General features: G+C 36.8%; 8 protein-coding genes and 1 long non-coding RNA gene across 10 annotated transcripts; 3 read left to right on the top strand and 6 right to left on the bottom strand.

Annotated features, from left to right (window-relative positions):
- Positions 1–461: 461 nt before the first annotated feature.
- LOC18024050 lies at positions 462–2,548 on the bottom strand. Its single transcript, XM_006406250.2, has 6 exons — positions 2,380–2,548; positions 1,981–2,203; positions 1,691–1,860; positions 1,308–1,590; positions 1,039–1,205; positions 462–752 (listed from the first exon to the last, which is right to left on the bottom strand). The coding sequence occupies exons 1-6, from the start codon at positions 2,504–2,506 to the stop codon at positions 592–594; spliced, it is 1,131 nt and encodes a 376-aa protein (XP_006406313.1). The 5' UTR covers positions 2,507–2,548; the 3' UTR covers positions 462–591.
- A 1,788-nt stretch (positions 2,549–4,336) lies between these two features.
- On the top strand, positions 4,337–5,562 carry LOC18024049 (putative F-box protein At3g21130). Its single transcript, XM_024159925.1, has one exon. It carries the CDS (start codon positions 4,425–4,427, stop codon positions 5,559–5,561), a length of 1,137 nt encoding a protein of 378 aa, XP_024015693.1. The 5' UTR covers positions 4,337–4,424; the 3' UTR covers position 5,562.
- Positions 5,563–6,532: 970 nt separating this feature from the next.
- On the bottom strand, positions 6,533–9,341 carry LOC18024048. Its single transcript, XM_006406247.2, has 9 exons — positions 8,967–9,341; positions 8,540–8,746; positions 8,317–8,419; positions 7,908–7,987; positions 7,750–7,827; positions 7,530–7,621; positions 7,312–7,423; positions 7,058–7,183; positions 6,533–6,956 (listed from the first exon to the last, which is right to left on the bottom strand). Exons 1-9 carry the CDS (start codon positions 9,240–9,242, stop codon positions 6,840–6,842), a joined length of 1,191 nt encoding a protein of 396 aa, XP_006406310.1. The 5' UTR covers positions 9,243–9,341; the 3' UTR covers positions 6,533–6,839.
- Positions 9,342–9,541: 200 nt separating this feature from the next.
- LOC18024047 (B-box zinc finger protein 32) lies at positions 9,542–10,635 on the bottom strand. The gene has a single exon (XM_006406246.2). The coding sequence runs from the start codon at positions 10,411–10,413 to the stop codon at positions 9,745–9,747; it is 669 nt and encodes a 222-aa protein (XP_006406309.1). The 5' UTR covers positions 10,414–10,635; the 3' UTR covers positions 9,542–9,744.
- Positions 10,636–11,170: 535 nt separating this feature from the next.
- LOC18024046 (mannosyl-oligosaccharide 1,2-alpha-mannosidase MNS2) lies at positions 11,171–15,208 on the bottom strand. The gene is made up of 14 exons (XM_006406245.2): positions 14,762–15,208; positions 14,548–14,595; positions 14,195–14,356; positions 13,876–13,988; positions 13,700–13,765; positions 13,379–13,550; positions 13,214–13,303; positions 12,840–12,964; positions 12,681–12,746; positions 12,366–12,474; positions 12,170–12,271; positions 11,986–12,066; positions 11,728–11,898; positions 11,171–11,596 (listed from the first exon to the last, which is right to left on the bottom strand). The coding sequence occupies exons 1-14, from the start codon at positions 14,918–14,920 to the stop codon at positions 11,342–11,344; spliced, it is 1,719 nt and encodes a 572-aa protein (XP_006406308.1). The 5' UTR covers positions 14,921–15,208; the 3' UTR covers positions 11,171–11,341.
- Positions 15,209–16,962: 1,754 nt separating this feature from the next.
- LOC112089019 lies at positions 16,963–18,148 on the bottom strand. Its single transcript, XR_002900824.1, has 3 exons — positions 17,997–18,148; positions 17,720–17,917; positions 16,963–17,524 (listed from the first exon to the last, which is right to left on the bottom strand). It is a non-coding gene; the product is annotated as an uncharacterized LOC112089019 (long non-coding RNA).
- An 837-nt stretch (positions 18,149–18,985) lies between these two features.
- LOC112088873 (ubiquitin-conjugating enzyme E2 8-like) lies at positions 18,986–19,570 on the bottom strand. The gene is made up of 2 exons (XM_024159224.1): positions 19,468–19,570; positions 18,986–19,377 (listed from the first exon to the last, which is right to left on the bottom strand). The coding sequence occupies exons 1-2, from the start codon at positions 19,568–19,570 to the stop codon at positions 18,986–18,988; spliced, it is 495 nt and encodes a 164-aa protein (XP_024014992.1).
- Positions 19,571–21,411: 1,841 nt separating this feature from the next.
- Positions 21,412–22,205, top strand: LOC18024045 (putative F-box protein At3g21170). Its single transcript, XM_024159223.1, is given in 2 exon segments — positions 21,412–21,565; positions 21,568–22,205. Coding segments are annotated over 2 exon segments (792 nt in total).
- A 950-nt stretch (positions 22,206–23,155) lies between these two features.
- LOC18024044 (GATA transcription factor 24) lies at positions 23,156–26,005 on the top strand. 2 transcript variants are annotated; one of them, XM_006406243.2, is made up of 8 exons: positions 23,156–23,341; positions 24,168–24,468; positions 24,576–24,662; positions 24,735–24,868; positions 24,974–25,105; positions 25,339–25,444; positions 25,552–25,626; positions 25,760–26,005. In XM_006406243.2, exons 2-8 carry the CDS (start codon positions 24,175–24,177, stop codon positions 25,814–25,816), a joined length of 885 nt encoding a protein of 294 aa, XP_006406306.2. In that variant the 5' UTR covers positions 23,156–23,341; positions 24,168–24,174; the 3' UTR covers positions 25,817–26,005. The 2 variants fall into 2 exon arrangements, with proteins under 2 accessions (XP_006406306.2, XP_024015203.1); XM_024159435.1 differs by having other exon boundaries at positions 24,576–24,668.
- Positions 26,006–26,025: the final 20 nt, after the last annotated feature.

Below are 26,025 nucleotides of genomic sequence, written 5' to 3'. Positions count from 1 at the left end.
AGCAGAAAACAGATCGTTGGAAAGGTCTCCTAATAAAAAATTCCTCAAAGGATAAGAGATAACTGGAATTGAAAGCCTTGAAAAATTGGAAGATATAGAAGAGTCTAAAACAGAGGAGATAAAGTCAAAACTGAGTTGAACTATCTCCGTTCTTCCAAACAGAGGATCAGATTCAATCCAAATCTCCAGATCTTGATCAAGACAAAGACGACTATAAATCTCTTTAGGGAGCAAGGTTCAAGATTGAGATACACAATGGTAAACATTTTTCGAGATATAAAAGTCAAAAGGAATGGGGAACAGTGAAACGGAGGCCTATTGTCCAGTGGAAACCAAACAGCTAATTTCAGTCCCACAAGCCCTAAATTGAGCTGGATAAAGTCTCGAGAGAGGCGGTAACTAGAGTCTTGTTTTGTAAGAATAAGTGACTAAAGTGATTGTGTAAAGTGTAAACAACTCGAGAGAAAAAGTCATTTATTTTAAACGTAAACATATTCTTATTATCAGGTGGTCGATAAACAAAGTGGTTGATATTAAAGCAATCATGAAGCTGTAATCATGGAGCTGCAAGCTCTCCTTAGTTAAATAAACCTAACTAGGGGAGTACTTGGTTGAAGAAATGACCTCCATTACAGCTTGAACCATCAAGACATCATTCACGAGGAAACCTTTTGATGAATCTTTGAGATCAGAGAGTGAGATAAACTCATGAAGACCACAAGCAGCTCCTGGAGTAAAGTACCAATAATTGACTGTAAAAGAAAAAAAAAGATCACTACAAAGCACTCAGGTCATAGCGAATGTGTCCATGGCGATGAATATACACATCATCTGCTTATATCATTTTTATATCATCTGATACTACGTCAAGAACCCTAGTTTGGTGTAAAGGTTTTCTTGTTCATCAAGATGATAAGGTTTTTGCCTTATATATATACACAATCGTCCATGACCTAATTACAAAAGATGTAAATTGCAAACTATACATAGGTAATTAATTAACTACATATTTGGGCCACATGTCTCTCAATAGCTTACCTTGCGTCTCTTTGTTATCGAACTGACGTTGGTTAAGAACTCGTAGCTTGGCTCGAACATAAATCTTCTCATTGGGTCTGAGTTTCTCGTTCATATTAAGGCTAAGATACATAGACAAGTCTTTTCCCTCTCCCGTGTGATAACCACTTGGATACACTTTTATATTCCTTGATCAGCATACGGAATACTTGTTAGTTGTTACTACACACTATATACTCTGAACAAAGCAACAAAAAAAAAGCTTTTATTTTGAAATAATATGGACTTACCAACTTCTTCCTCCGATGGAGAAGACATCTGAGTAGTAATACTCTTTGAACAGCATTGAAAATCCGCGAATGGTCCAGGTGAATCTCGGGTTATCTAATTTCTCAGTGATAGAGAAAAGTTCTGACATTTTAAAAGGAGAAGGGATGGTCACATCGACACCAAACTCGCAGTGATCTCCATCGTAGAGGTATCCGTTTTTCGTGTCTTTGAAGGTATCAACAGGGAGGACCTTAGAGAATCCCCACATCGTTTTGAAGACATCGAATCTCCATACATCAGTATCTGCAATAACACGACAAAGACTGAGAGATATTACTATAAATAGAACATCTTTATTGTTTAAAGATCACATTTTTGGGGGGATTGAAAATGAACAAGATACCTTGAATGGTGAGGTATTGTCTCTCGTTCTTGTTGAAGATGTAAAATCTGAGATCCGTGTAAACCTCTTGGTGTGCATCGACGAGAGTCGATTTGTCTATAGTTACGTAAAGCGAAAGGTACCCTGAACCCTTATCCTTCTTGTTCCCATTGGGGTACACGACAAGAGTCCTGTATTATATGATATCCATATAATGATTTTTACTTTTTAGTATATAAGATAAAATTCAACAAAAACTAAAAGAAGGGATCCGTTTGATCAGGAGAATAAAGATCAGATAACCAGCTTACCAGTTGTATTCACCAACTGGAAAAGGACGAGATTCGTATCTCTCTGCGTTAAGGAGTGTGTTGAAAGACTCTATCTTTAAAGAGTAAGTAGATGGACGACTATGTCTTAGACCCGTTACAGCGCTTGAAGCTGAGACTTTATAGTCACGTGATGAGATCTCTTGAGGTCTATGTAAGTAATGTGCTTCTTCAATAATTGTGTTTGGTTCTGCTCCTTCCTCTTCTGTTTTGAGACCCAAAAAATGAAACAGAGCATCACAGTGTTTAGATACACTAGTACACAAGAAATATGGGTCATTCTAGTCATTGGTAATTTGGTTTTGAGTTTAAGGCCCATAATAAGCTCATTTTTAACATAAATATTCATTAATTCAAGAAAAAACAAAGATCACGACATACGCTGCAGATTTGTATTGAAGTCATCACTGAATTGTCGTATGAGGGAAGGTGGAGATGAAGATGTGATGGAGATACAAAACAACAAGTGATAAACAATAGAGATGGTGTTTCTGTAGTGATTAGTCATTTTTAAGAGTTGGTCGTGAAGGTGAACTGGTCGAGAACAGAGAGACCAGTGAGTCTTATATAGTAGTATAGAGGAGATAAATGCTATGGAGTGCATAGAGAGAGGTCCACGATATTATTCAAGATAAGGTTGGTACTTTTTTTTTTCGCCCCGTGTTTGCAATGGCAAATTAAAAGTTGAAATTTCTTCTTTTTTTTTTTTTTAAGAGAGTTGCATTTTTGTTTATTTGTTAAAAGGTTTTGCTATGTTAATTTAGATAAACGGCTTGCAAAAAAAATCAAACGGAAACAAACAAAGATCATTATTTCCTCTATTTCTTTTTGTAAGCTGAAAATCCCTTAAAGCCCAAACAATATTCCTCTACACAGTTTTAACATTCGAGCTTATAGTATTAATTAGCACTTCCTAGTATTTTTAATAAATTACTCTTTAACAAAAGAAAATGCTTTAGTATTATTAACTGAAAACTAAATTAAAACCCAAAATAAGTTATGCACCGATATCTATTAAACTATTAATATTACTAGGTGAATACTTGCATATTACGTGTGGATTTTTTCTTTTCAACTATTTCAAATTTAAATTTTCATAAAAATAAATATAATCATCATTTATTAATATCTTATTATAAAAAATCGTAAAAATCAGTTTAAAATATATATTGAATATTATGAAGTAATCTAGAGTTCTATAAAAATAAAATAAATATTCATCAATAATTTTAATTAATTATAACATAAATTTTTATTTAACATTTACATATATATTATTGAAGAGTCAATTAATAATAAAAAATAATATTTAAATAGTTAAAAACTTACACTACAACAATTAAGGTGTGTTGTGTCATTTATTATATTTGTTTATATCATTTGAACTTTGCATCATTTATAAAACTAACTCTAGAAGTGGTGACTTTAATATTTTGCAGCATTTTTACCGATTGATGTAAATACTTTAATCATTTATAGTAATTGATGCGAATATGTATCACTTGTAAAAAGATGTTAACATTTGCCTCAATTAAAATAAATGATATTATAATTTATTTCGTTTATAATAAATAATTTTAATTGATATAATAATTATATCAGTTACAAATAAGTGATACCAACTAAGTGTCAGTTATTATAAGTGTTAGTAAAACTTGTATGATTTATTAAAAACTGATGTTAATATTAGTATCATCATGTAACTGATAATAATTCAACTTGTTATTATAAATGATTATTAATGTAACATTAATTAATATTAAAATTTATATATAAGTGGACAGATGTCAATTTCTCCTATGTTGACGTGGCGATTAGCTGGAGAAAGTTGGTCAAGTTTTATATAAGTTTTATATATATATAAGATGAAGCAACCGATTTAGGTCTTAAAACTCCTCATCTTTAGAGCATGTGCATCTTTATATACTCTAATGGGTACCTTATCCTATATTTAAATAAGAGGGTTTAGAGATCCAAATTAAAAACCTTCTTATTTTGCATGTGCATTGCCATATACTTTGGGAAGAGAAATGACAGATTCACCGAATATCCTAGATTTTTTCTCCTTTCTCCAATATCCAATGACATCATAACACCTAAAGCCTGAAACCGTCTCTAATTTGTTTAATAATAAAATACTCAATGAAGACCATCATGGTTTTCACGGATACGATGGTAAAGCATTTTTGGAGATATGAAAGACAAAAGGAGTGGGGAGAAGTGAAACGGAGGCCTTTTGTCCAGTGATAATAATACAGCTAAATTATAGGCCCCACAAGCCCAAGACGAAGCCCACAATAGAAGCATGTGAGATGTTGTGACGTCGCGAGAGGTCCCCTTAAACCTCCTCAAGTCCTCATCTCCGACTCTTGAAACCCTCTCTTGAAACCCTAATTTCTCTGAAATCTCAAGTCTTTGCTTTAGAAATGAAGAAAAACATTCCTGAGGAGTTGGTGGTGGAGATACTGTCTAGTGTTCCGGCGGCATCTCTGGCGCGATTCCGATTGACATCCAAAAGATGGAACGCTCTGATCAAAGATGCGAGATTTCTGGAGAAGCACTCTGCTAAAGGACCGAGTCAGCCTCTGGAAATTTTGCTTATTGATGGTAGGGTTTACTCACTGAGCGTTGATCTCCGTGGAATCCAAGAAAACAACGTTGCTCCAATTGCAAAGGTAACAGGTCGATTCAGCCTAAAAAACCCTGTTTCTAGCTCTTTGGAAGAAGTCTATATACGCGATGTGTTTCACTGTGATGGCTTTTTCCTTTGCTCCACCGAGGACAATAGACTCGTTGTTTGCAACCCTTGTTCGGGTGAAACCAAATGGATCAAACCCAAGACTTCCTTCAAGCCTTCCGATTTCTACGCTCTGGGTTACGATAGCGAAGACTCTCGTTACAGAGTCTTGAGGTTGGATCAGTCTTTTGGGTATAATAGGATGGGATTCTTCAAAACCGAGTACGAAAGCTATGACCTTTCATCTAACTCGTGGAATGGTCATGGTATGAGCTGGGGTTACCCACCGTGTCAGGGTCGTGGCGTATCTGTGAAGGGAGTTGCTTACTGGTTTGCACATTCTATAAACAGGGAAAGTGCTGGCTTGTTTTGTTACGATTTCTCAACCGGCTCTTTCCGGAATGTGTCTCTTCCGAGTGATGATCCTCGTCTTTACGCTCATGTTGCTTTATCGGTGACTAGAGATGAGCAACAGCTTTGTTTCTTAGCTAGAAGTGGTGATGATGCATTGGAAACCGATTTGTGGATAGCAACAAGGGTTGAGAGCAGCAAGTCCTTGTCGTGGACCAAACACCTTACCTTGTCGGGAACTGATCTCCGTTATCAGCAACGGTTCACTAATGGGATGACTTTCTTGTTTGACCAGAAGAACAAGGTTGTTCTGTCTGCTAATAAACCTAGGGTCTCTGAGAGAATTTTACATATTGTGGGAGAGGAGAAGTACATTGAAGTGGATCATCAAGGTGCAAAACCTACACAGAGAGCTCCTACCCCACTTCTCCTCTGCTATGTTCCAAGCTTTGCTCCAATCCAGTCTAGTTCGTAGAGGAGGTCAAAAGGTTAGTTCAAGAAAACTACTGATTTTACGCATTGTGTATTTAGAAATGCCGAAATATTGTCTTAATCATCATCACATTCTTCTGGTTTCTTTTATGACTGTGCACACTATCAGACCCGATCCCAGTATTGAATTTGAATTTGCTTGGAGAGTGGTTAACAAACTCAATTTTAATGGTTTTAGGCATCAAAGAGCAGCAGCATCTTCTAATCTTGAAAGCACAAAGATGGACCTCGTTGTTGATGGATTGGACTGCATGCTTAGACCTCTCCAGTTAGTTATTGAGTAAAAAAAGGCAGTTATGTTGCCCAACTTAGCTTAACAAAAAACAAGTTTTATCTATCTATCTATCTATTTTCTCTGTTGATGGGGCTTTTGTAGATTTTCAACTAAACCCAAGTTCTGTAGCAAGTTCGAGTTTCAACTCATCTTTGGTCATCATCATTGAATCAGTTTTCTGTGTTAGGGGATATATGGTTTCTTATCTGTCTTTTAAGCGTACAAAATATCAGCTATTTGACAAAGAAGGTTTAAAAATCTAACAAGACATACACGATTAAAACCATGGATTATATACAACAAAACAAGACCAGCCTTTTAACTCAAAACAGGTATAGGTCCCTAAAGGGATAAGAACAAGCTTCACCATGAAAATCTCTCCCTCAAACCTACGACTTGATGCTACTGTAATGTGATGATGAGCGTCAACATGAGACCCAAGACCTCTTCATTGAGTGCGCTGAATAACCAGAGTTCGTGGAATAAGGATTCATACTGTAAGTTCCACTACAACTTGTAGTCTACAAGTAGTGTTACCGTTCAACTTAAGACTTGTAATGTTTATATTAGACAAGAAAGGATAAGGATCAAGTGCTTCATCATTACCGTGAAAGAATTTTGAAGATGAATAAGATGACGAAAGAAATGCTCGTTTTTCATCCCTTCTCTGAAAGTCATATCCTCTCGGCATTTTTCCAATTTCGACTATATGTAGAGTGTAACGATAATAAACGGCTTTGGTAATATAGAAATATCAGTAACGCCCAGAAACTCAGACTTCAATCCCATATTTCCAAGATTGACGTGGTACCCCATTTTGTTGCTCAACAGAAAGGAGGGCAAAACATAGAAACTACAAAATTTCAGCTAGTCAAAAAAGAGGAAAAGAGCAACAAAACTTAAAATTTTAACTGTCGTCCTACTAATTTAAAGACCCCTCTAGAGGAAAGGGGATTCGTCGTCATTTCTGCAAATTCCAGATCTTGGTCATTTCTGGAAATAGTTCGGTTTCACCTTCTCTATCACTTTCCATAGCGCAGATTTAGCTTCTTCTAGCGTTTCAACACCATGACCTTCCTCAAATGCTAGCCTTTGAATGCTGAACTGAAAAAATCAAACAATTTGAACACAGAAAGGTAAGCTGATAAGCATTGTGCATGATCATGGAGTTGTTAATATCAACTGGACAAAATTGTTATATTTACCTGAGCACCTTGACGAACCCGTACATCTATCCCTTTGCTATCTATAGAAATGAGAGCAGCGTCGTCTACCTCTGTTTCACTAGAAAGTAGCTCTCTAAGCGGCTTCGAGAAGATGGCATTCAGTTCCTAACAAAAGTTAAAGAGGGAAAGGAAGTAAGAGCAAACTCAAATCAATTGAATTTACCAAAGGCCACGAATGGAAACAAGTTTGTTTGAGTCTCTAAGGCGACCAAGAGTGATTTGAAATAAAGCACCTTGAGGTTCTGCTCACCACCATCCACAGCTATTTTATCTGGCTGTAAAGCTTCATACTCTTTGACATCAACCCAAGCGACAGTGCCAAAGCCTCCGATAAAATATATATCACTGCCAATATTCACATTGATTATGGAGTGTATACGTAGAATAGGAGAGAAACAAATCATCCTACATATGTTGGTTACTTAGGGAGGCACAAGTTTGGAAACCAAACCTTATGTTCTGCATTCTAAAATAGTGAAAGTTTCCCCACTGCTCGGAAGGCCCGTGCTGGTGCTTTGCAATATATTGCTTATGAGCCCACTCCTACCAAGCAACAACCAGAGTGATTACGACCCATTACTCGGACATGAAGATGTTTTAGGAGGTAAGATTCATGAACAGGCAACCCATAAATTAGAAAGGAGAGAAATAGCAATTAGTTAGACACACACCTGTTCATCTTCTGACAATGGGTACACATCACCAAATAATGTCACTCTCGCATTCGATAAGCCACTCCATCCAGGTATCTGCCAGCCAAATCTCCGTTACAGAACACATGAGATAACCTTTTGCTTTTGTAGTTTAAAAACACAATATCCAATGTTACCTGAACAACGAGACTGCATCTTGGTTCAGCCAAGAGATTTCGTGTGTGGATGGCCAACGGTGAGAATAAAAATATCGGATCTGGAAACAAAATGTATAAGCCATTCAAGAAAATCTGCATCTATTATCTCAGCAAGCAGACTCAAGACATTTGGTGTACTATTTAAGCATTGCCTTCAATACTATCCAGAGCCCAAAAAACTCCTACAATATATTGACTTCACTTCCATCCTATTCGTCCCCACAAAACCTAAATCAAGATAAACTTTTTACAGTGGGAGGAGTTGAGTACTTATGAATCAATTGTCCACTAGTAAGTCACTAAAACGATAAATCTCAGCATTAAGACAAAGAAGCAACAGTAGAATTAAGAGCAGTCAACAAAGAAAGAAAGATCTCTAGTGACTTACGCCCCATCCGATCAGGTGCAAAATCAACCAAAGAGCCAAATGGGTACCCTTCTCTGCGGTGGTGCATTTTAGACATCACTGTGCATAGATGAGCAAACCTAGCCTTGAATCATTAGAATAAAAAAAAAACAAGACCAGATCACCAGACAGATAAAGAACTGATCACCTCTCTCATTGAAGAAAAAGGAGCTACAGAACAATCTCAAAAGGACAAACCCTTTACCTGCTCGAGCAAGTTCCGTACAGCTAAAGCAGGACGAGGTAACGCATGAGCTGATGTTGCATTTTGAACTCCACCAGATATTGGAGTTCGAAAAAGCCCTGCACGATTTCCCCCACTATTCCCAGCACCCTGAGGAAGTGCAAGAGATGACTCCACATCAATTACACTATGAGAAGTTTCACCGTTGTGATTACTCCCAAGCTTTTCCTTCACACACAAACATTCGAAGCTATTAGCCTACATGCCAAAGCAATTATCTACTTCATATTCATCTTTACACCAATCTAAGATTTTGATTCAATACAAACTCTGCAATTGTATTTTTTTCCAGAACTAGCTTAAGCATGCCCACCAAAAATAATTCCACATACAGCAAAATTAGATTTTTTTTCATGACAAGAATCACAATACAAGAGGAAAGGAGTACCTGTGATAAAGAGAAGATATCCCCGGGAAAAAAGCCAAACCCACTACTTTCAGCGATATTATCTTCACCTTCACTTGGTGTCTCGTTATGTAAGAGAGCTTGTATCCGAAGCCCATGACTTGATCCATCTCTGATTCTCAGCTTGGGGAATCGCTTGGATGGCGAATTACACGACCAACACGAAGACTGGGATGAAGCGCGTAGCAAGGAAGATTTGAGGAGTGGCTTTGTTTCCGGTAAATTAGAGATGTATGCTGAAGTAGAGAGAGCTTCCATGGCAGATTCTACGGAGAGGAGAATAAGATTTAGCTTGAAAAGTTCCGGTCTTTCGACTTTATCGAAAGTAAAGCTTATGGGAATTAGGGACTTTCTCAGAGTAGGGTTTGAAATCAATACACATATAAAGGGTTTTTGTTTTTGATTTTACTTTAATTCTTTTTTTTCGCAAAAGATAGAGATTGAGGGAAATTATGTTTTTACGTCCCAAATAAAGGAATTTATGTATTTAGTTTTTTAACTTTTACATTACATCAATAATTTCGATATATTATGTTTTTTTTTAATATCAGATGGGTGTTTAACATTGGACTAATCAGGATTTGAAGAACAACTAAATTTTTTAGTCTCCAACACTAAATAAATTTCTACCATCTCAAGCGGTTCAAACCATTTTAAACGTTTGGAAAGAAAAATCAACACGTCGACGATACAACTTGTTATCACTCTACCACTAGGCCTACGTGCAATATGCGGGACCCACGTCCAAAAAAAAATATTTTCAAACGTTGTCGTTTTCGGCCCATCCTTCTTCCGAGTCCACGCGCCACCGTCTAAGCTGCAGCGTCATCGCACGCGCCAGTTTGCTTTCAACGGCTCGAATCATTCCAGATGCAACCCCGGTTACATCTTCCACCTTCTTTAGAGTCGGCCACGTCATCGCCTTCCGCGAGTTCTTAACGCCCAACCAAAACGCCGCCGCTAAAATCACCTTCGTCTTTAATCTTGGCTTCTCCACAGCCAAAGCGAGAGACGCCAACGAAACGACCGCGTTTCTGAAACCTTCATTAAGTCCTAATCTATCGCACCATTTTACAAAAACGCCAACCGCAACCGCCTTCACTGTTTTTTCCCTCCCTCGAGCTCTGTTCGCGACGACGACACGCGTCTTCCTCGTCTTCGTCGACGATAGCTCGGAGCAGCAAGAAGAGGCCGAAGAAGAGTGAGATCCAGAACAGCAGCTTGTTCTCGGAGGCCAAGGCGGAAGAGAACCGGAGACGAAATCTCCGGTGAGGGATTCGCAGTCAGGGCAGATGATGCGGCGGAGATGGCGGGAAAAGAGGAAATTAGAGGCGTGGAACTTTGCGTCGCAGGATCGGCAGAGGAAAGCGGAGTCTGCGTCGCAGTAGAGATCGGCTTGTGCACTACACAGCTCGCAGAGTTTCGTCATCCTCGTCGGAATGTCTCTTCTCCTATGGCGGCGATTCAAGAAGATATCCGATCAGAGGACGAAATGTGAGAGAGAGTGTGAGATTCGATTGTAATGATGGGAAGAGTGAAGAGAGATTTTAAGGAGAGCTTTATGGTTCATGGTTTGATGATAATTGTAGTGGCTCTTATTTGAGTCCTTTCTTCACAGTTGACATCAAAACTAAATTGTTTATTTTTTTGTAATGGAAAATTACATCAGCCAGATATTTCTTGGAAAGTTTTTAATATTGCAAAAATTTTGGAAATGAAAATGAATGGTTGTTTTAGAGAATTGGAGGAATGACGTGTCGAGAGGTTTTGAGGCTTACGTGAGATCTGTGGTTATTTTTTAAACCCATTGGCCATTGGACTAGCAGCCATTGTCATTCTTCTTCTTCTGGTGTGACGTGGAGATTTAGTCAACACCAAAGTCTTTTCAGACATATTTGGTCATTGCAATTTGTTTTTTTGTTTGTTGCTTCCAAAACATTTCTTCTGCCTTATTCGAGTCTTTTTATACACATAACTCTACTTTGTAGATTTTGTTTTGTTTTTGGTCGAATACACATGTATTTTGTTTTGTTATTAAGTTTTCCTAATACGTGTTGGGTTTGACCATTTGACTAACAGTTGGGAAATAATAAGAGACTTTTTCACTGTTTTCTCTGATAAAACATGAACTAATAATGATACACATACTCCGTAATTTTATTTCTAAGGGTACAAAAGACATGGTATAATTGTGGTAAACCTGTATGAGGTTTATTTCGGCCCAACTGATACAACAAGTGTCTATCCTGAAATCTTTGTAAAATGGTTCTTTCAATAAATCAACAAAAGACCATAATTAGAAGGGTCTTTGAATAGCCAAAGATTCACACTGTGTTCTCTCGAGCGAGCGTTTGAGCTTACTTATTTCCTATCCGATCCCGACCAAACCGCCTCTGACGTAATCTAATTGGTTTGCGTTGCTGCACGCTGTTGGATTGTCCAAGATTAGCCTGATCATTCCATGGAACAATCTTAAGTGGATGAGCTTCTGTGTTGAAAACCCACTCGTCCAAGGGAATGACCGTTGTGGGCGAGAAGAGGAGATACAGATACTTGAGAGTCTCAGCTAGGAAGAAACTCTGCATCTTGTTGTCCTTAACGCCTGTATTAACCTGGAAAACATGTAGTTTCAAACTTTACGTTATAACAAAGTACAGAGATGATGCTAAAGCTGCTCGAATGATATAATACGCAGTTTGCTTGCTTGCTGCGGGTTTAACGAGTAGCCTGCGTGAGAACTTACATCTTTCAAGCCGACATATCCAGACTCTATGCGTGAATTCTTCTCAAAAGCTTCAAATATATTCCATCCCCAATCTTGGTATGTCTTGTTGCCAGTTAACCGCCAGAGATAAAACAGTGATTCGACGGTTTCTGGTCTCAATATGTTCCACGACGTTCCAACACTCATGTCCTGAATCATCATCATGTTTGTTGATCGTATGCTATAATAGCAAATGTACACATGAAAAATTAGGAAAAAGAGAAGCAAATGACATACACTCCCAGAGTTGAAGAAATAATTCTCCCCAGCCAGTTTTGTTGGTGTTGATTGGTAAAAGTTATAACATGTCCATGCAAGCTGCAGGTAAAGTGGGAAAATAACAATATAGGCTATTTTTTTTGTCTTCAAACACCTACTGATGAAGCTATGATACAAAAGGTCATTTAAGCCATAGCTTTACCTCTTCAGCAAGTGAGAGAAACTTCTTTGCTTCAGCAGGATCACTATACCCAGATGCTCCTAAAGCCAACATTCCAGGAGCAAAGCATGCTAATTCATCCATCTGAATATAGATGAGAAAGAAACATGACAGTGAAAACGCCAGGCAACACAAATTTTCAAGTACCACAATGGAAACAATGAACGGACAGGTATACCTTATCGATCAAAGAACTTCCACTCTTCTCACAGATATATGTAAACGACGAAGGTGTTGATTTCTTAACCAAGCTTAGCAGACCATTCATTGATTTCTCCCACATATCTCTGAATGCCAAGCCACAACAAATCTAATTATTATTCCTTTGGCTAAAAAATATCAAAGCTACAAGACCAGCAAAGAAAAGTAGAACATAGAGATCAGTGTGGCTGAGTTGAATTCAATCAGCTTTCCAATGTTCCACTACTACATTTTCCATTTGAGTTATAGCAACATACTGTATATATACTCAGTAGAAAAGAGATAAACTTACCTATAGTGTTTCACTGCTAAAGTTTTGCTCCCAAACACCCAAACTTTGAGCAAATATTCATAAAAGCTGTAAGTAAAACATTAGCCGTCACATATCAAACCAGAAAGGGTCAGACAAGCAGCAATATAAAACGCATTCAAGTTGGACAAAAAGAAAAACCTGTCTCCCATGGCACCAAATGTCGTGGTAGAGTACGATGGATTAGCTGTATCGGGATTTATATAGATCGGAAGTAAACCATCAGCAGGGAAGTTCTTATTTAGTACTGAAATAACCTTTTCTACCTGAGACAAGAGTTACAAACAGGTCAACCATTGAGTTGCAAAATTATTTCCTACAAGTTATAACGATATGTATCCTGACCTATGTCCAACTCCAATACCTAATCAGTATATACAAATACATAGAGGAAGCTACGAAGGTAAACAAATATGAGAACAGAAAAAGCTCTAAAATATGTAATTTTGAATAAACATCCATATCTTTCTGATAGGCAGATGGAACCGTGCTACAAGTTAGCAGAGAAAATGCACCTTTTGCTGATATTTTGGATCCCCAGTCCTCTGTGAAAGGGCGATAAACTCGAGCTGTTCAGTACCAGAATCTGCAAGAATACTGTCTCCCTAGTACAAGAAACAAGTAAACAATCAAATAAACTAATAGGCTACATGTAGTTTTGATTATAATGTAGGACTTACCCCTGCCCATGTAGGATTGTGAGCATTTCCATGTCTCAAGTTGATAATATTATATGGGATTCCAGATTGAGTGTCCCATGCAGGCAATAATCTGTCTGCAATATCCTTAGCCTTTTCAAGGAAAAGTTTATCCCCAGAAAGATCATACGCACTGAGAAGCCCTCCCACCACTCTGAAAGCCAACAAAGAGAAAATATATAAGCGCAGATGAAACACTTCCATGCCACATATTCTGTTAACGCCAGCCAACAAATAACCTAAACAAGATGACTCTTTTTACTACAGGTAAGAAAACAACATGGTAAACCTGTTAAATGCAACCTTATGGTTGTCTCAAACATACTGGCCGCATAATCCTTGTCGAAATCTAACGAGGTTGCCACCCACCTGCCAATGAAAGACAAAGCAAATGAAAGATGGACACGATGATTCGGCAAAAGTAGGTCGAGCTTTAATTAATGGAGAAGAAAGCAATCAGATGGAAGAAATCTACTCACTCTCTGGCTTTCTGAAACTGCTCATCTAGACCCATAATATAGAGTGTATCTAATGCATCTATCATTGTTGCTCCAAGGCCACCAAAACTGTCAACGCCATCTTTTGTCTGGGGCTGATTATGCCAAAAGAAAAAAAATAAAAATTCTTTGCTTCATACGCATATATCTATTGCATACAAGTGCAAGCAGAAAGTATTCTCATTTTCACTAGTTGAACAACACGATACTTGCAAGCCTTCTGAAAAGTGTTGTAAACTTTACAAAATCTGATAGCACTGTAGTAGAACTCATTGTCCCTAAAAACAAACATAAGCTGTACCTGAAGCTCATCTTGTCCCCAGGCATACTTTTCATACGAACTCCAAGCATGAATCATTGCTTCTTTTACTCTCTGCATTCGCTGGGCATCAACTGGATTTTGCTGGACATCCTTAAAAGCCTTCACAGATACATCCTCCGTGACACTTTTCACCTCTTCTAACTAGCAGAAAACATAACAATGAATTTAAGATCAATAAAATAAGCTCGTAAGTTAATCAGGGCATTGCAAAAGCAAATATAGATACACATAATTCCACATTTTAATATCGAGAAGGACGATTATGTATCAAGCAGACGCAAAAAGGAGGAAATTGAAGTGTTTTGGGTCTAGGAAAAGAAAATATAGCTTACCATCAGCTGCAACCGCAAAACTTCTTCATTTAACTTGGAAACTTCGAACTGCAACACAAAAGTGTAAGAACAAGAACACATTCACCATATCATGGAGCGAATATCAAACAGAGACTCTAGGATTGCATTGGGTTTTCCTCAAGAGCTGGAGTCACACCCAACTAATTAGATCAAGGAGGATAATATCGAGATTCAGTAGAAGGAAGAAAAGTACCTGGTAGTCTCGGGCAAGAGTTTGACGATCCCAAACGACCATGGAAACAGAGACGAAGAGAATGAAGAGCAAAGCTAGACGCCTAGGCCTTCTGAGATAATACGCTGGGTTGAAATATTTCCATATCCCATGACCACTTACCAGTTTACTCCTCGCCATCTGAATTCTACGATCAGATCTCGGAAGTGTCGTATACTCAAAGGTGACAACTTTCGGAAAAGAAGAAGAAATTGAGGTGAAGATAGTAGATCCGTGAAACAAGCGAATATAAGGAAGAAAAAAATGGGAACAGATCAGATCAGAGTAGTTTTGTCGGAGATCCGGTATGAATTAGTTGATGAAGAAGAAATTAGTTAAATTTGGTGCCTTTGGTTTCCCGTCGAGGAAAGATAAGAAAAAACCAAAAAGTCTCTCTTTTTTGGAAGAATGTGTGTTTCTTAACGTACACACTGGTCCGAATATGAATTAGACTCATATGAGAACAAACTTCTATTGGTCTTGTAAAAGCATGTCCGGTGAACCTCTTTTATCAGATATTAATTTTTTTTTTCTTTCTTTTTTTAATTCGAAAATTAAAAACAAATATTTGTCCAATAATATCTTGCCACCTGGACGAATCTGGGTTCATCAAGAGTTCATCAGAGTTGTCCTGATAAACCGATCTTTCCCATAAAAGCATTATTTCTTTTTTTTTTAAATCAAAACTGCCTATGAACTCGAGCCAAACTCCGTCTCCAAACCCCCACTGAACATACTCTAATAATTACACGACCATACAATACTTGAAAGAGAAAGAAACCAAATCTGACAATAGACCATTCAGAAAAATTTTGATTTTTTAGAGTTCCAAGTTTGATTCAAATCCAACAATGTATCTAAGATCTTTGGAAGAGGCAATAGGAAAGCAACAAGCGCATGACTTGTAAATTGTCACACTAATTTAGTTAACGCATCATCTCTTATATATCCAGCTCTATACCTGATCATAGAAATTCTTCTGGTTTCTTTAATGTGAACAAAGACCATGTGTTTGAACGAGTGGGTCACCTTATAGCTATTGTTTTAGATTGAGCTTTCATGTCCTTTTGATATCTGGCTATATATAGAGTTGTGTTGCGCATATAAAAAGTGCAGAAATGGGTCAACTAGACTCTAGGATGATATTTTCTGACTAGCTTATCGAAACTAGTGTTCGAGATTGGTTCTCAAAGGCTCCGAATGGTGACAGCATTTTTAGCTGTGCAGGAAAAGCGGTTTTAGAGTGTGGTACGGTCCAACTGCGGTACGTGCGAAAAAATATATTTGCGGGACAAGTGCAGTTTCTATATAATTAGCGGTACAGAATAATGTTTGATTGGTGAAAAAACATTGCGGTCCACAAAAAATGTTTGAATGGTGAATAAGACTAAAGCGGTACGGATTACAGATTATAAACAAATATATTAAAAATATATATAACTAGTATAATTATAGTTAAATTATTTATTCATTAACTAAAATAAATAATTTTATATATTTATGAACTTTAAATAATCAAATTTTATTTCAAGTAGAAATTTATTTTCAAAAATACATATATTACGAAATAAGATAAAACGATAATTCACAATAAATAAACTCACTTCAATAAAAACATTTATCAAAATATTTTAATTCTAAATTATTTGTTTTGTATTGATAAAGAGACATTTTCAATATATTTATGAACTATAGATTATAAATTTATTAGTTAAGTAAAAGTTACAAACTGAAATTAACCAAATTCTGATTAGAGCTTAATTGATTTCTAAAAATGATATTATTTATTTTTACTACTAATTTTAAATTTATTTTTATTTAAAAGGTTTTATATATTTGTAAGGGTTATGGATGGGAGGAAGTGAGAGAATTAGTTTTTTTTTGTTTGTCAAATTATTAATTAAAAAAAAAAACATTACACAAAGCGGTTTTTGCCTTGGACCGCAGGAGTTAGAGGGTGTTTCATTTGTAATAGCGGTACAGAGTTTTATCCTTAGTGTAAAACCGCAAATTGCAACTTTTTTATACAAGAAAAAAACGCAAATTTTTATGCAAGATAGCTTGATTGGTGACTATATGACGTTTTGTACTTTAATTGGTAGAAATTCGTTTTTACTTTGTTACCATTCAACGCCAAAGTTTGATAGAAATACATCAAAGCATATATAGTTCCTAGAGGAAGCAAAGAGAGTAACCAAGAAATACAATAAACTAATGATAATGAAATGTTGAGACAGAAAAACAGTAATAATTAAATTTAGTAAAATATTTAATAAACAGTAATAATTCAAATTATGCTTTAATGGCAGCTTATTTCCAAGGACTCGAGCCTCTGGATTATGAGGAATCGAGGATGCTGGCGAAGTCATTTTTGTCTCCGGCTAGGCTTTAACTGAATAGAGAGTATTCATTTATCATCTTATTATTGCTGATTGGCTCAGCTTTCCTTGCAGCTGAATTTGGCGGCGAATTAGGTAATGGCGGAGTCAACATTCCCCTACTCTCTGTCCACAGTACATATAGTTCTTCTTCCTTAAGTATTTTGGTTTACTGAGGGGTTAATTGTTTTTTCTTTTTTTTTATATACAGTGTATATGCACTCGTTGGTTATTCAAGAGTCTTATTGGTTGAAACCTCATAACTATCAATGTAATATCTTTATCCCGAGTTTCTGAGAAAGACGGAAAAATCAGATATGTTAGGTTGGCCATCTGAACTGCATTCGATTAGACACCTGATTTGGTCCTGAAAATGAAGCATAAAGAGTGTCGGAGGTTGAGGACAGTAGTAAATGGCAGATCACACCGAGTGAGGAGAGTTTGATATTCATGAAGTTTCAACCAATAAGACTCCTAATAACCAACGAGTGCATGCTCACTATATATATATAAAATTAAACCCTTGGTAAACCGAAACATTACAGAAAGGAAAAAAGGCTACCTGTAATGTCAACATGGAGTAGGGGAATGTTGACTCCGCCACCACCTAATTCGACGCCAAATTCAGCTGGAAGGAAAGCTGAACCAATCAGCAATAATAGGATAATAAATGAATACTCTCTATTCAGTTAAAGCCTAGAGACAAAAATGACTTCACCAACATCTTCATAATCCAGAGACTCGAGTCCTTGGAAATAAGCTGCCATGAAAGCATAAGTAAGATACAAAATGATTCCTCAAAATATATATATTCAAAGCCTAAAGAGAAGAAGACGTACCGAAAACCTCATCGAGATCTAGAAGTGCATCCCCAACATTAGCTGCAAAAATTACACATTAATTAGCTTTTTTGTTTTGTTTTCAAGAAACGGTTATATATTAATTAATTATGCGTAAAACAGAAGACTATTTGACCATTGTTGTTGTTGCTGCCTATGGGATTCATTTTGTGAAGTAAAGATTAGTAAATGATCACTTGTGTAAAACGATAATCAAGAGCTCTGTATTTATACTAGGAGCAACCTTGCTGATCACTAAGGATAACACATCAAGGGCTTTTGAGCAGAATCGAAAGAGAAAGCTTGGCACTTAATGAACAAGAACAAACAAGGATTGAGGATAAGATTCGCTGCTCCTCTGCTTTCTTTTTCAAATATTCCCGTTGGTTTTGTTTAAGTACATCCGTTGTAATTCAAAATTCTCGAAAAAGTTGATTAATTTGCTCGTGGATCGTGGTTCGCAGTTCCCACTCCTCTTTTTCTATTCTCGGTTACTCTGCTTTTTCTATTTTCGGCTGGGTTTGTTTATGTCCGTCGGTTATATTCAAATGCCCGAACAAACAATCTAGTCATTCGATTTGTGACTACATCACAATTTCTGTTTATTGTTGAATGCTTGATGTAGACTACATCACAAGTGGACCTCTTAAATATATATGTTTTCTTTGTTTTCTAACCAAAGAGCTAAAGAGCATCACCAATGCTGATACCCAGTTTGGGTCTCTTAACATTTTTTAATTTCGTTTAACATTTTTTTTATTGGGAAAAGCTCCATGTTTTATACTCCTCCAACCCTGATCCTCAATTTAAGGGTTGGTTCATCTAGATTAATTTATTGTAATTAAGAAAAAATTCAAACATACAATTTTTAAACATATGTTGAACATGAAATACCATAATATTGATAAAGTCAAACTATAAAATATGTTGAACATGAAATACCATAATTTAAACTACAATTTTTAACATAAAAGATAAAGATAGATGAACTAAACCGTAGCCCAAGCGTGCTCCAACGTCCATTCCCGAGCTCTTCCATCAAATCCCGACCTGTCTTCCTTGTACATCTTCGCTATATCTTCATCGTAGTACTCTCCCTCACCCAATGCTGGGTTGCTCAGCATCTCATGAATTTTTGTGAGAACCTTATGGATGGTGCTACTGGGCGAGTAGTAGTCGGTACTGAGCATCCGTAGGAAGATATCTCCACGATCTCCTACGTTGGGGTGAAAGACCTTTGTTCTGAAGAAGACCTTTGGTGGCTTGAACGGGTAAAGGGGAGGAAAGTGCATGTCAATTAGGAAAACTCCGTTCTCGTACGGAGATCCTGCTGGTCCAAAAAGCAGAGCCTTCCAATAACTGATATCTCCATCAACGGGGCCTAATCAAATGTGTCAAAGAAAAAAATTTAGTAGATTACAAGTGTAAACTCGGAAACAACACATTTAAACATAATACTACAACAAAATACTTGTACTGTATAGCGGGCTCTTAACTCGCTCAACTTCCTTTTTCTGAATCATGAGGGATTTCTCCCAGTACAGGACTGAATTGCTTTGCATTCCTCTGCCCATAACAGAAGGGGATCAGAACAATACAAACAGAATGGCAAACAAATACAACGACTGAGTATACACTTAAAGTACAACAAATTCAGTTCGACATCACCTAAACCTAAACCCGAATGATGCCACTCACATAAATCAAATCAGATCACATATTTCAAACAGCAAATCATACTACATATATGAAGCATCATCGATATACCCTCTAAACCTAAACCCAACTGAGACAAATGGAAGAAACCGCAAATGAAACTCAAAAATAAACCGCAATGCAAGTGTAATAAAACGCAAATGAAACCCAAAAAATACAGACACACAAAATTTTTCTCAAATTTCAGAGTTACCCTAAAGTTCATCGCAACAAATCCATCACATATATCATCAAGCATGCAATCCAGTAGTGAACCCCCTACCCAAATTGTAAACCCACGTAGCGATTGTTACGAGGTCGGGAATCTTTACCTTGCTCGTCGCGACGTCCCGATGAATCAGCTTCGTCGTCTCAGCAGTCAAAATCACCGGTAAACCGATTCCTCGGTGACAGGAAAATACTCAGGGAAAACCACTCGATTTCTCTCTCGAAAACAAAATGAGACGGCAAAAAAAAAAAACGAAAAACACACCACTTTCCTTTCCATTCCAGCCACTCACTTTGCGCCACGTCATCAACGATACTGGCTTGAGACGGGCTCGTCGGTCTCATCTGGAAGAGACGGTACGTCCAAATAATTCGGCCCAAAGGTTTTTTTATTTGCATTCTACCTCTTCGAGCCCACTGACGTACCGCGGATGATACCGCGTTGGAGATGACCTAATAGCCAAAAAAATGTTCTTTGTTTTCTAAATCAAAGCGAGTTGTGGCTCATGAGTTTCTAACCAACGCGAATCTCTACCAAGTGAAAAGGTATTCTTCCACAACAATAACCATGCCTAAGGATTAAACCCTTTGAAGAAGATATCGAGCAAATTTTATTGGGAAATTTAGTTAATTTTATGGAACTATTCAGCAAATTTTAGGATTCTCTTAGGATGGTGGACGATTTTTGTGTGTGGACAATGGATGAATAATTATTCACTCATAAAGTAATCATTCGATTTGTGAGAAAAAAAAACATAAGTAATAAATAGTCAATCAAACAAATAAAAAGCCATTAAGCGCTAAATCCAAAACATTACTGAGTTCAGTTAAATTCAGTTGATTTTAGTTGAAAATGCATTCAATGTTACAGTATAACCAATAAATAATAAATTAATGATAATGAAATGTTGACAGAAAACAGTAATAATCAAATTTAGTAAAATATTTAATAAACTTTACAAACTAATTACAAAAATCTGTGTGGACCAAAAAGAGAGATCGTCCCATACTTTTACAGAGAGTTAAGTAAAAGTAAAAGTAGTAAAAGATTTACTAGCTCTGCTTACTGTCTCACGCCGACTTGTCTTCTACATATGTTGCATGCATGTGTCGCTCGTTTTCTAGTCTTTATACTATGATTTGGCCCTGATTTCTGTTAACACTATAGAAAAACCAAAATATTATATTCAATTGTTTATAGAGATGTAATACAAAATTTGAAATGTTAGTTAATTACTCTTAATTAATATAACAATTTAAAAATATGTATTTATTTAATTAAACATTTATTATACACAAATTTTACAAATCAGATAAAAAACTTTATAAAATCTGGTTGGACCAATGAGGAGGATGAAACCTTAGCCTATGATCTCACCTTCCCCATATTTATAGAATAAGATTATCTATCTCCAATCTACCTCTCTCATTTTCTCTCGCTTGCTCGCTCGTCTTCTCCATCTGTAGCATTTTTTCTATAAATTGTTAAAAAATGACGAACAGAAACCTTTCTGAAGATTTGGTGGTGGAGATACTGTCTAGGGTTCCGGTGGTATCTCTGGCGCGATTAAGATCGACATGCAAAAGATGGAACATTCTGATCAGAGATGGGAGACTTGCCAAGAAGCACTCTGCTAATGCACCAAGGGTTCTCTGGTTCTCATGCTTATTGAGTTTAGGGTTTATTTATTAAATGTTGATTTTCGTGGAATCCACGACAACAACGTTGTTCAATCTGCAAAAATAACAAGTCAATTCAGCCTTAAAGACCCTATTTTTGATTCTTCGGAAGAAGAAGTCTATATACGTGAAGTTTTTCATTGCGACGGCTTGTTGCTATGCACCACCAAAGACAGTAATAGACTTGTGGTTTGGAATCCATGTTCTGGGGAAACCAGGTGGATCCAACCTAAAAATTCCTACAAGGAATCTGACCGTTATGGTCTCGGTAAATCCCTTTGCAACAAGTACAAAATCTTGAGGCAGGATAATCTTAGCATTTCAAGCCAAAATAGACGTTACGAGTACGAAATCTATAACTTTACCTCTGATTCATGGAACGATATTGATGTGAATACCGACGGTTACATTCCAGGGAGTTAGGATCATGGCATGTCTGTGAATGGAAACACTTACTGGCTTCATCCTGATGAACCATACTTACTAAATTTTGATTTTCAATTTCCAGTTTTTGTTCTCTTATTAGTTATGGGTTTTTATTTCTTGTTTTTTGTATCATCAATTGCTGGTTTCTTTTATCGACATGGGTTGCTTACACCTGAATAGGATATTGGTTCATATATATATAACAAAAATGGTTTATGAAGATCGAGTTAAAAACGGTTTTATACCCATACCCTAAAGCAAAGCCTCTGCACCTTGAAAACAACTAACTTAACAGCGAGTATTGGTGAGAGATTTGGTAAACGAGACGCTACAAATGAGAGAAATTGGAGCGTTTATGCATGTGTAGCCCTACGAGCCAAAGTATCGATGCTGATGGATTACTATTAGACTAATTTCAACATATCAAAATTGTCATTATAGTTTCTATGAAAAAACTGAGTTACACAAATATATTAAAAGAGAACAACTAAATAACATTGAAAACTATATAGAAAATAAACAACCAACAAATTAGACTTGTAAATTGGCCCGCGTCAGCCTGAAGAAATTGATATTTAGTTACATATTTTGTTGTACCAATTACTATAATTAATGCCTGAAGAAATTGATTATTTATGCAGCTGGAGTCTTTCGTTGGAACTTGATTAACATGGCTAAAGAGTAATAGATATTTCGAAAAGAGATTGATAAACTGAATTAGTAGCTTAATTTCATATGCTCAAACCCGAAGAGAATGCATAACATTATGATCGACTAGCACATTCTCTCTTATATATCTCCCTCAGACAATTGCCACTTTTGCTGCTCTTCAAGTAATTGTCTTGAAGAACATATTTTAAGGGCTCGAATAAAAATTTGGAGACTATCACTCTTCCTCCTCCTAGGATGTTTTCACTCCAACGAGTAGGAGAGACCAACAAAGGATGATGGGAAAAAGGCCTGAAGCCCATTTTGAAGCTGCGGAGTGTTTTCATCTTAAAAGGCTTAGGCCCATTTTAGACAAGGCTATTGGGCTCAAAAACCTCGCAGATAAAACGACTCCGTTCTCTATCAAGGGAATGAAAACAAAAACCAAAAATGGAAAACATAAAATCATCGTACCAGAAAAAGAAAAAGAAAAAAAAAATCAAATCAATCAAAGAGTTCCTTTTTCGCTCGCGTCTCTCCGTTTGCCCCTTTTCTTTGTATAATCAAATCCTGTTTATCGTGAATCAGCACTGTCTCCCTCCATTGTCGCCATCATTTTCTAGGGTTCTTCATACTTATCGCTTTGGTTGCTCTGAGCAACAAAAAAGGTACCCATTTTGACCTCAATTTTAGAGCTGTTTACCTGTTTGCTTGTCGAAGTCAGAATTCATTCTCAAGATGATTATGTATGACATGAGAAGTGGGCTCTAGATTGTTTGTAGACTTGTTGAATTGGCTATCTTTTCTAGAGCTATTATTTGGCAGCAACTGTACTTGGGATTTGCAGTTGTTAAAGTTTGGTCCTTTAATGTCTATTGTTCCTTGCTCAAGGTTGAGAGTGTGAAAGAGGCAGGATTTCTCAATCGGGTCTAATTGATTCTTTGTAGGTTCTGTGTTTCTCGTTAATTCAAAGCTATATGAAATTTATGTTGCTGGATTTGGGAAAAAATTTCTGTTGTTAGGGTTTAAGGTGTTTCTGGCTGTTGTTGCTTAGGATTATCTCTAAGTTTGATTATTATCAATTACTGTTGTTATGAAGGAAGCTATCACTGCTGATATATTCTATATTAGCTTCAAGATATCATCCTAATCTCGGGAAACTAAGATTCGTACTTTATATCACAGAGCGGTCATACTTTATATCATAGAGCGTGTCGTGTCTCTTACAATTGCTTGGTATGGAACATTTGAACTAATAAAACCTTAAAAATCTATTGCAGTAGGGAAAGAATTGTAACTGACAATTTAACCATCAATGAGGTTTCTTTATGTGACTGTTTCTTGGGGTCTTGCTAGCTGAGTTAATGTGATCATATATTCGTATGTACCGCATTTTGATTGTTTTTTCTACCTTTCATGTCTTAGCAATCTAGCTTTTCAATTTAGGAGAAAAAAATCAGTTTTAACCAATGTTCTGTTTCTTCTTTGATGAAGAAAGACCATGGATGACCTTCATGGAAGCGATGGTGGAATGCACATCGGTTTAGCTCAAGATCCTATGCATGTCCAATATGAACATCACGACTTGCACCATATCAACAATGGAAACGGTTTGATGGAGGACCATGTTGATAATGGGATAAATGAAGGAGTGGAGATAGACATTCCTGCTCACCCTGGAATCTCATCTGATCATCGCGGTGAAGTTGTAGACCGTGGCAGTGAAAATGGAGATCAATTGACATTGTCCTTTCAGGGACAAGTTTATGTGTTTGACCGTGTCTCACCGGAGAAGGTGATTTCTAATTTTTTCTAGTAACTTTGGTTTCTTTGATGATGACTTGTTATGGTATCTTTAATTTTTCTATATATTAAAGCTCTGCTTGATATTTCTTACTGCAGGTTCAAGCTGTGCTATTACTACTTGGTGGACGAGAAGTACCACAGACACTCCCGACAACCTTAGGATCACCACATCAGAACAATAGGGTACTGGTAATAAAAGATTTAATACCATATGGGAATAAGGTTTTAGTTGTTGCTGACAAATAAATGAACCAGGGTTTATCTGGTACTCCTCAAAGGTTTAGTGTCCCTCAGCGACAAGCCTCGTTGATCAGATTTAGGGAGAAACGAAAAGAGAGGAATTTCGATAAGACCATTCGCTACACAGTAAGGAAGGAGGTAGCCTTGAGGTACGTTTATGTTTAAATCGACAACTGTAGGTTTTGATTTGTTTTGAGATTTGAGATTACGCTGTTTTGGTAAGTAAAGGTTTCGTTTTTTTTTTCCGCATGCAGAATGCAGCGTAAGAAAGGCCAGTTCACATCTGCCAAGTCAAGCAATGATGATTCTGCATCTACTGGATCGGATTGGGGGTCAAGCCAGAGCTGGGCCTTAGAAGGGAGTGAGACTCAGAAGCCAGAGGTTTTGTAAGTTGAAAAATGCATTTAAATCTTTTACAGCAGTTTTATTAACCTCAAGGAACTTTAAAACATGTTGGTTTCTTTGGGAGGTTCTTTTGCTAGATACTTCAACTCTGAAACGTATATATCAAAGCACACTCCTAGGAACTGATAAAACTTATTTGTAGCTTGCTATACTTTAGTTGACAAAGCTTATCTCTGATAGTTTTCTTGTTCAAACGGTTGTGAACATATTTTAGATGCCGGCACTGTGGAATCAGTGAGAAGTCAACTCCAATGATGCGACGTGGACCTGAAGGGCCAAGAACACTTTGTAATGCATGTGGCTTAATGTGGGCAAACAAGGTAAGCTAATTACTTTCTTTCGTATCACTTTTTGACTCAGTGATCAGTCTGATATTATATCCCAACCATAAACTTAACAATAACGTTTATCCAATAACAATTTTCAGGGGACTCTTAGAGACTTATCCAAAGCTCCTCCTCCTCCTCAAATAGCCCAGAATCTGCCTGCAGATACGAATGAGGTGAGCAACATCAGTCTTTTTCTTTTGATCTATATCTCTTGTGATTAAAGAGGAATTCATAAGTTTGGATTTTGATTTGCTTTTTAAGATAACATGAACTCAATATTTTCTTGTTTCAATCAAATTGTTGCAGGACCCAAATCTTGAGGCTGATCAAATGACCGGAGTAGCCGGTGACATCAGCAGCTAATAGTGAGAACTGAGAAACCACTTTTTTTTTTTCTTTTAAGAAAAAACAGCAATCTATTATCTAAACTTATTTTGCATTCTAAAATACTGTTTAGTTTTTGTTCTTTAGTTATGACATAAAATATTGGTTACGAAGCGTACTTAGTAGATAATCACTTAATGAATATAAAATCGAAACAATGATTGGTTATGTCGTGCAACCCAAGTGAC

This window comes from Eutrema salsugineum, unplaced genomic scaffold (genome assembly GCF_000478725.1).
Source record: "Eutrema salsugineum unplaced genomic scaffold, Eutsalg1_0 scaffold_13, whole genome shotgun sequence".
In the NCBI taxonomy this organism is placed as follows: domain Eukaryota; kingdom Viridiplantae; phylum Streptophyta; class Magnoliopsida; order Brassicales; family Brassicaceae; genus Eutrema; species Eutrema salsugineum.
The sequence above is the reverse complement of the archived record's forward strand: the minus strand, read 5'-3'. Positions and strand labels throughout refer to the sequence as shown.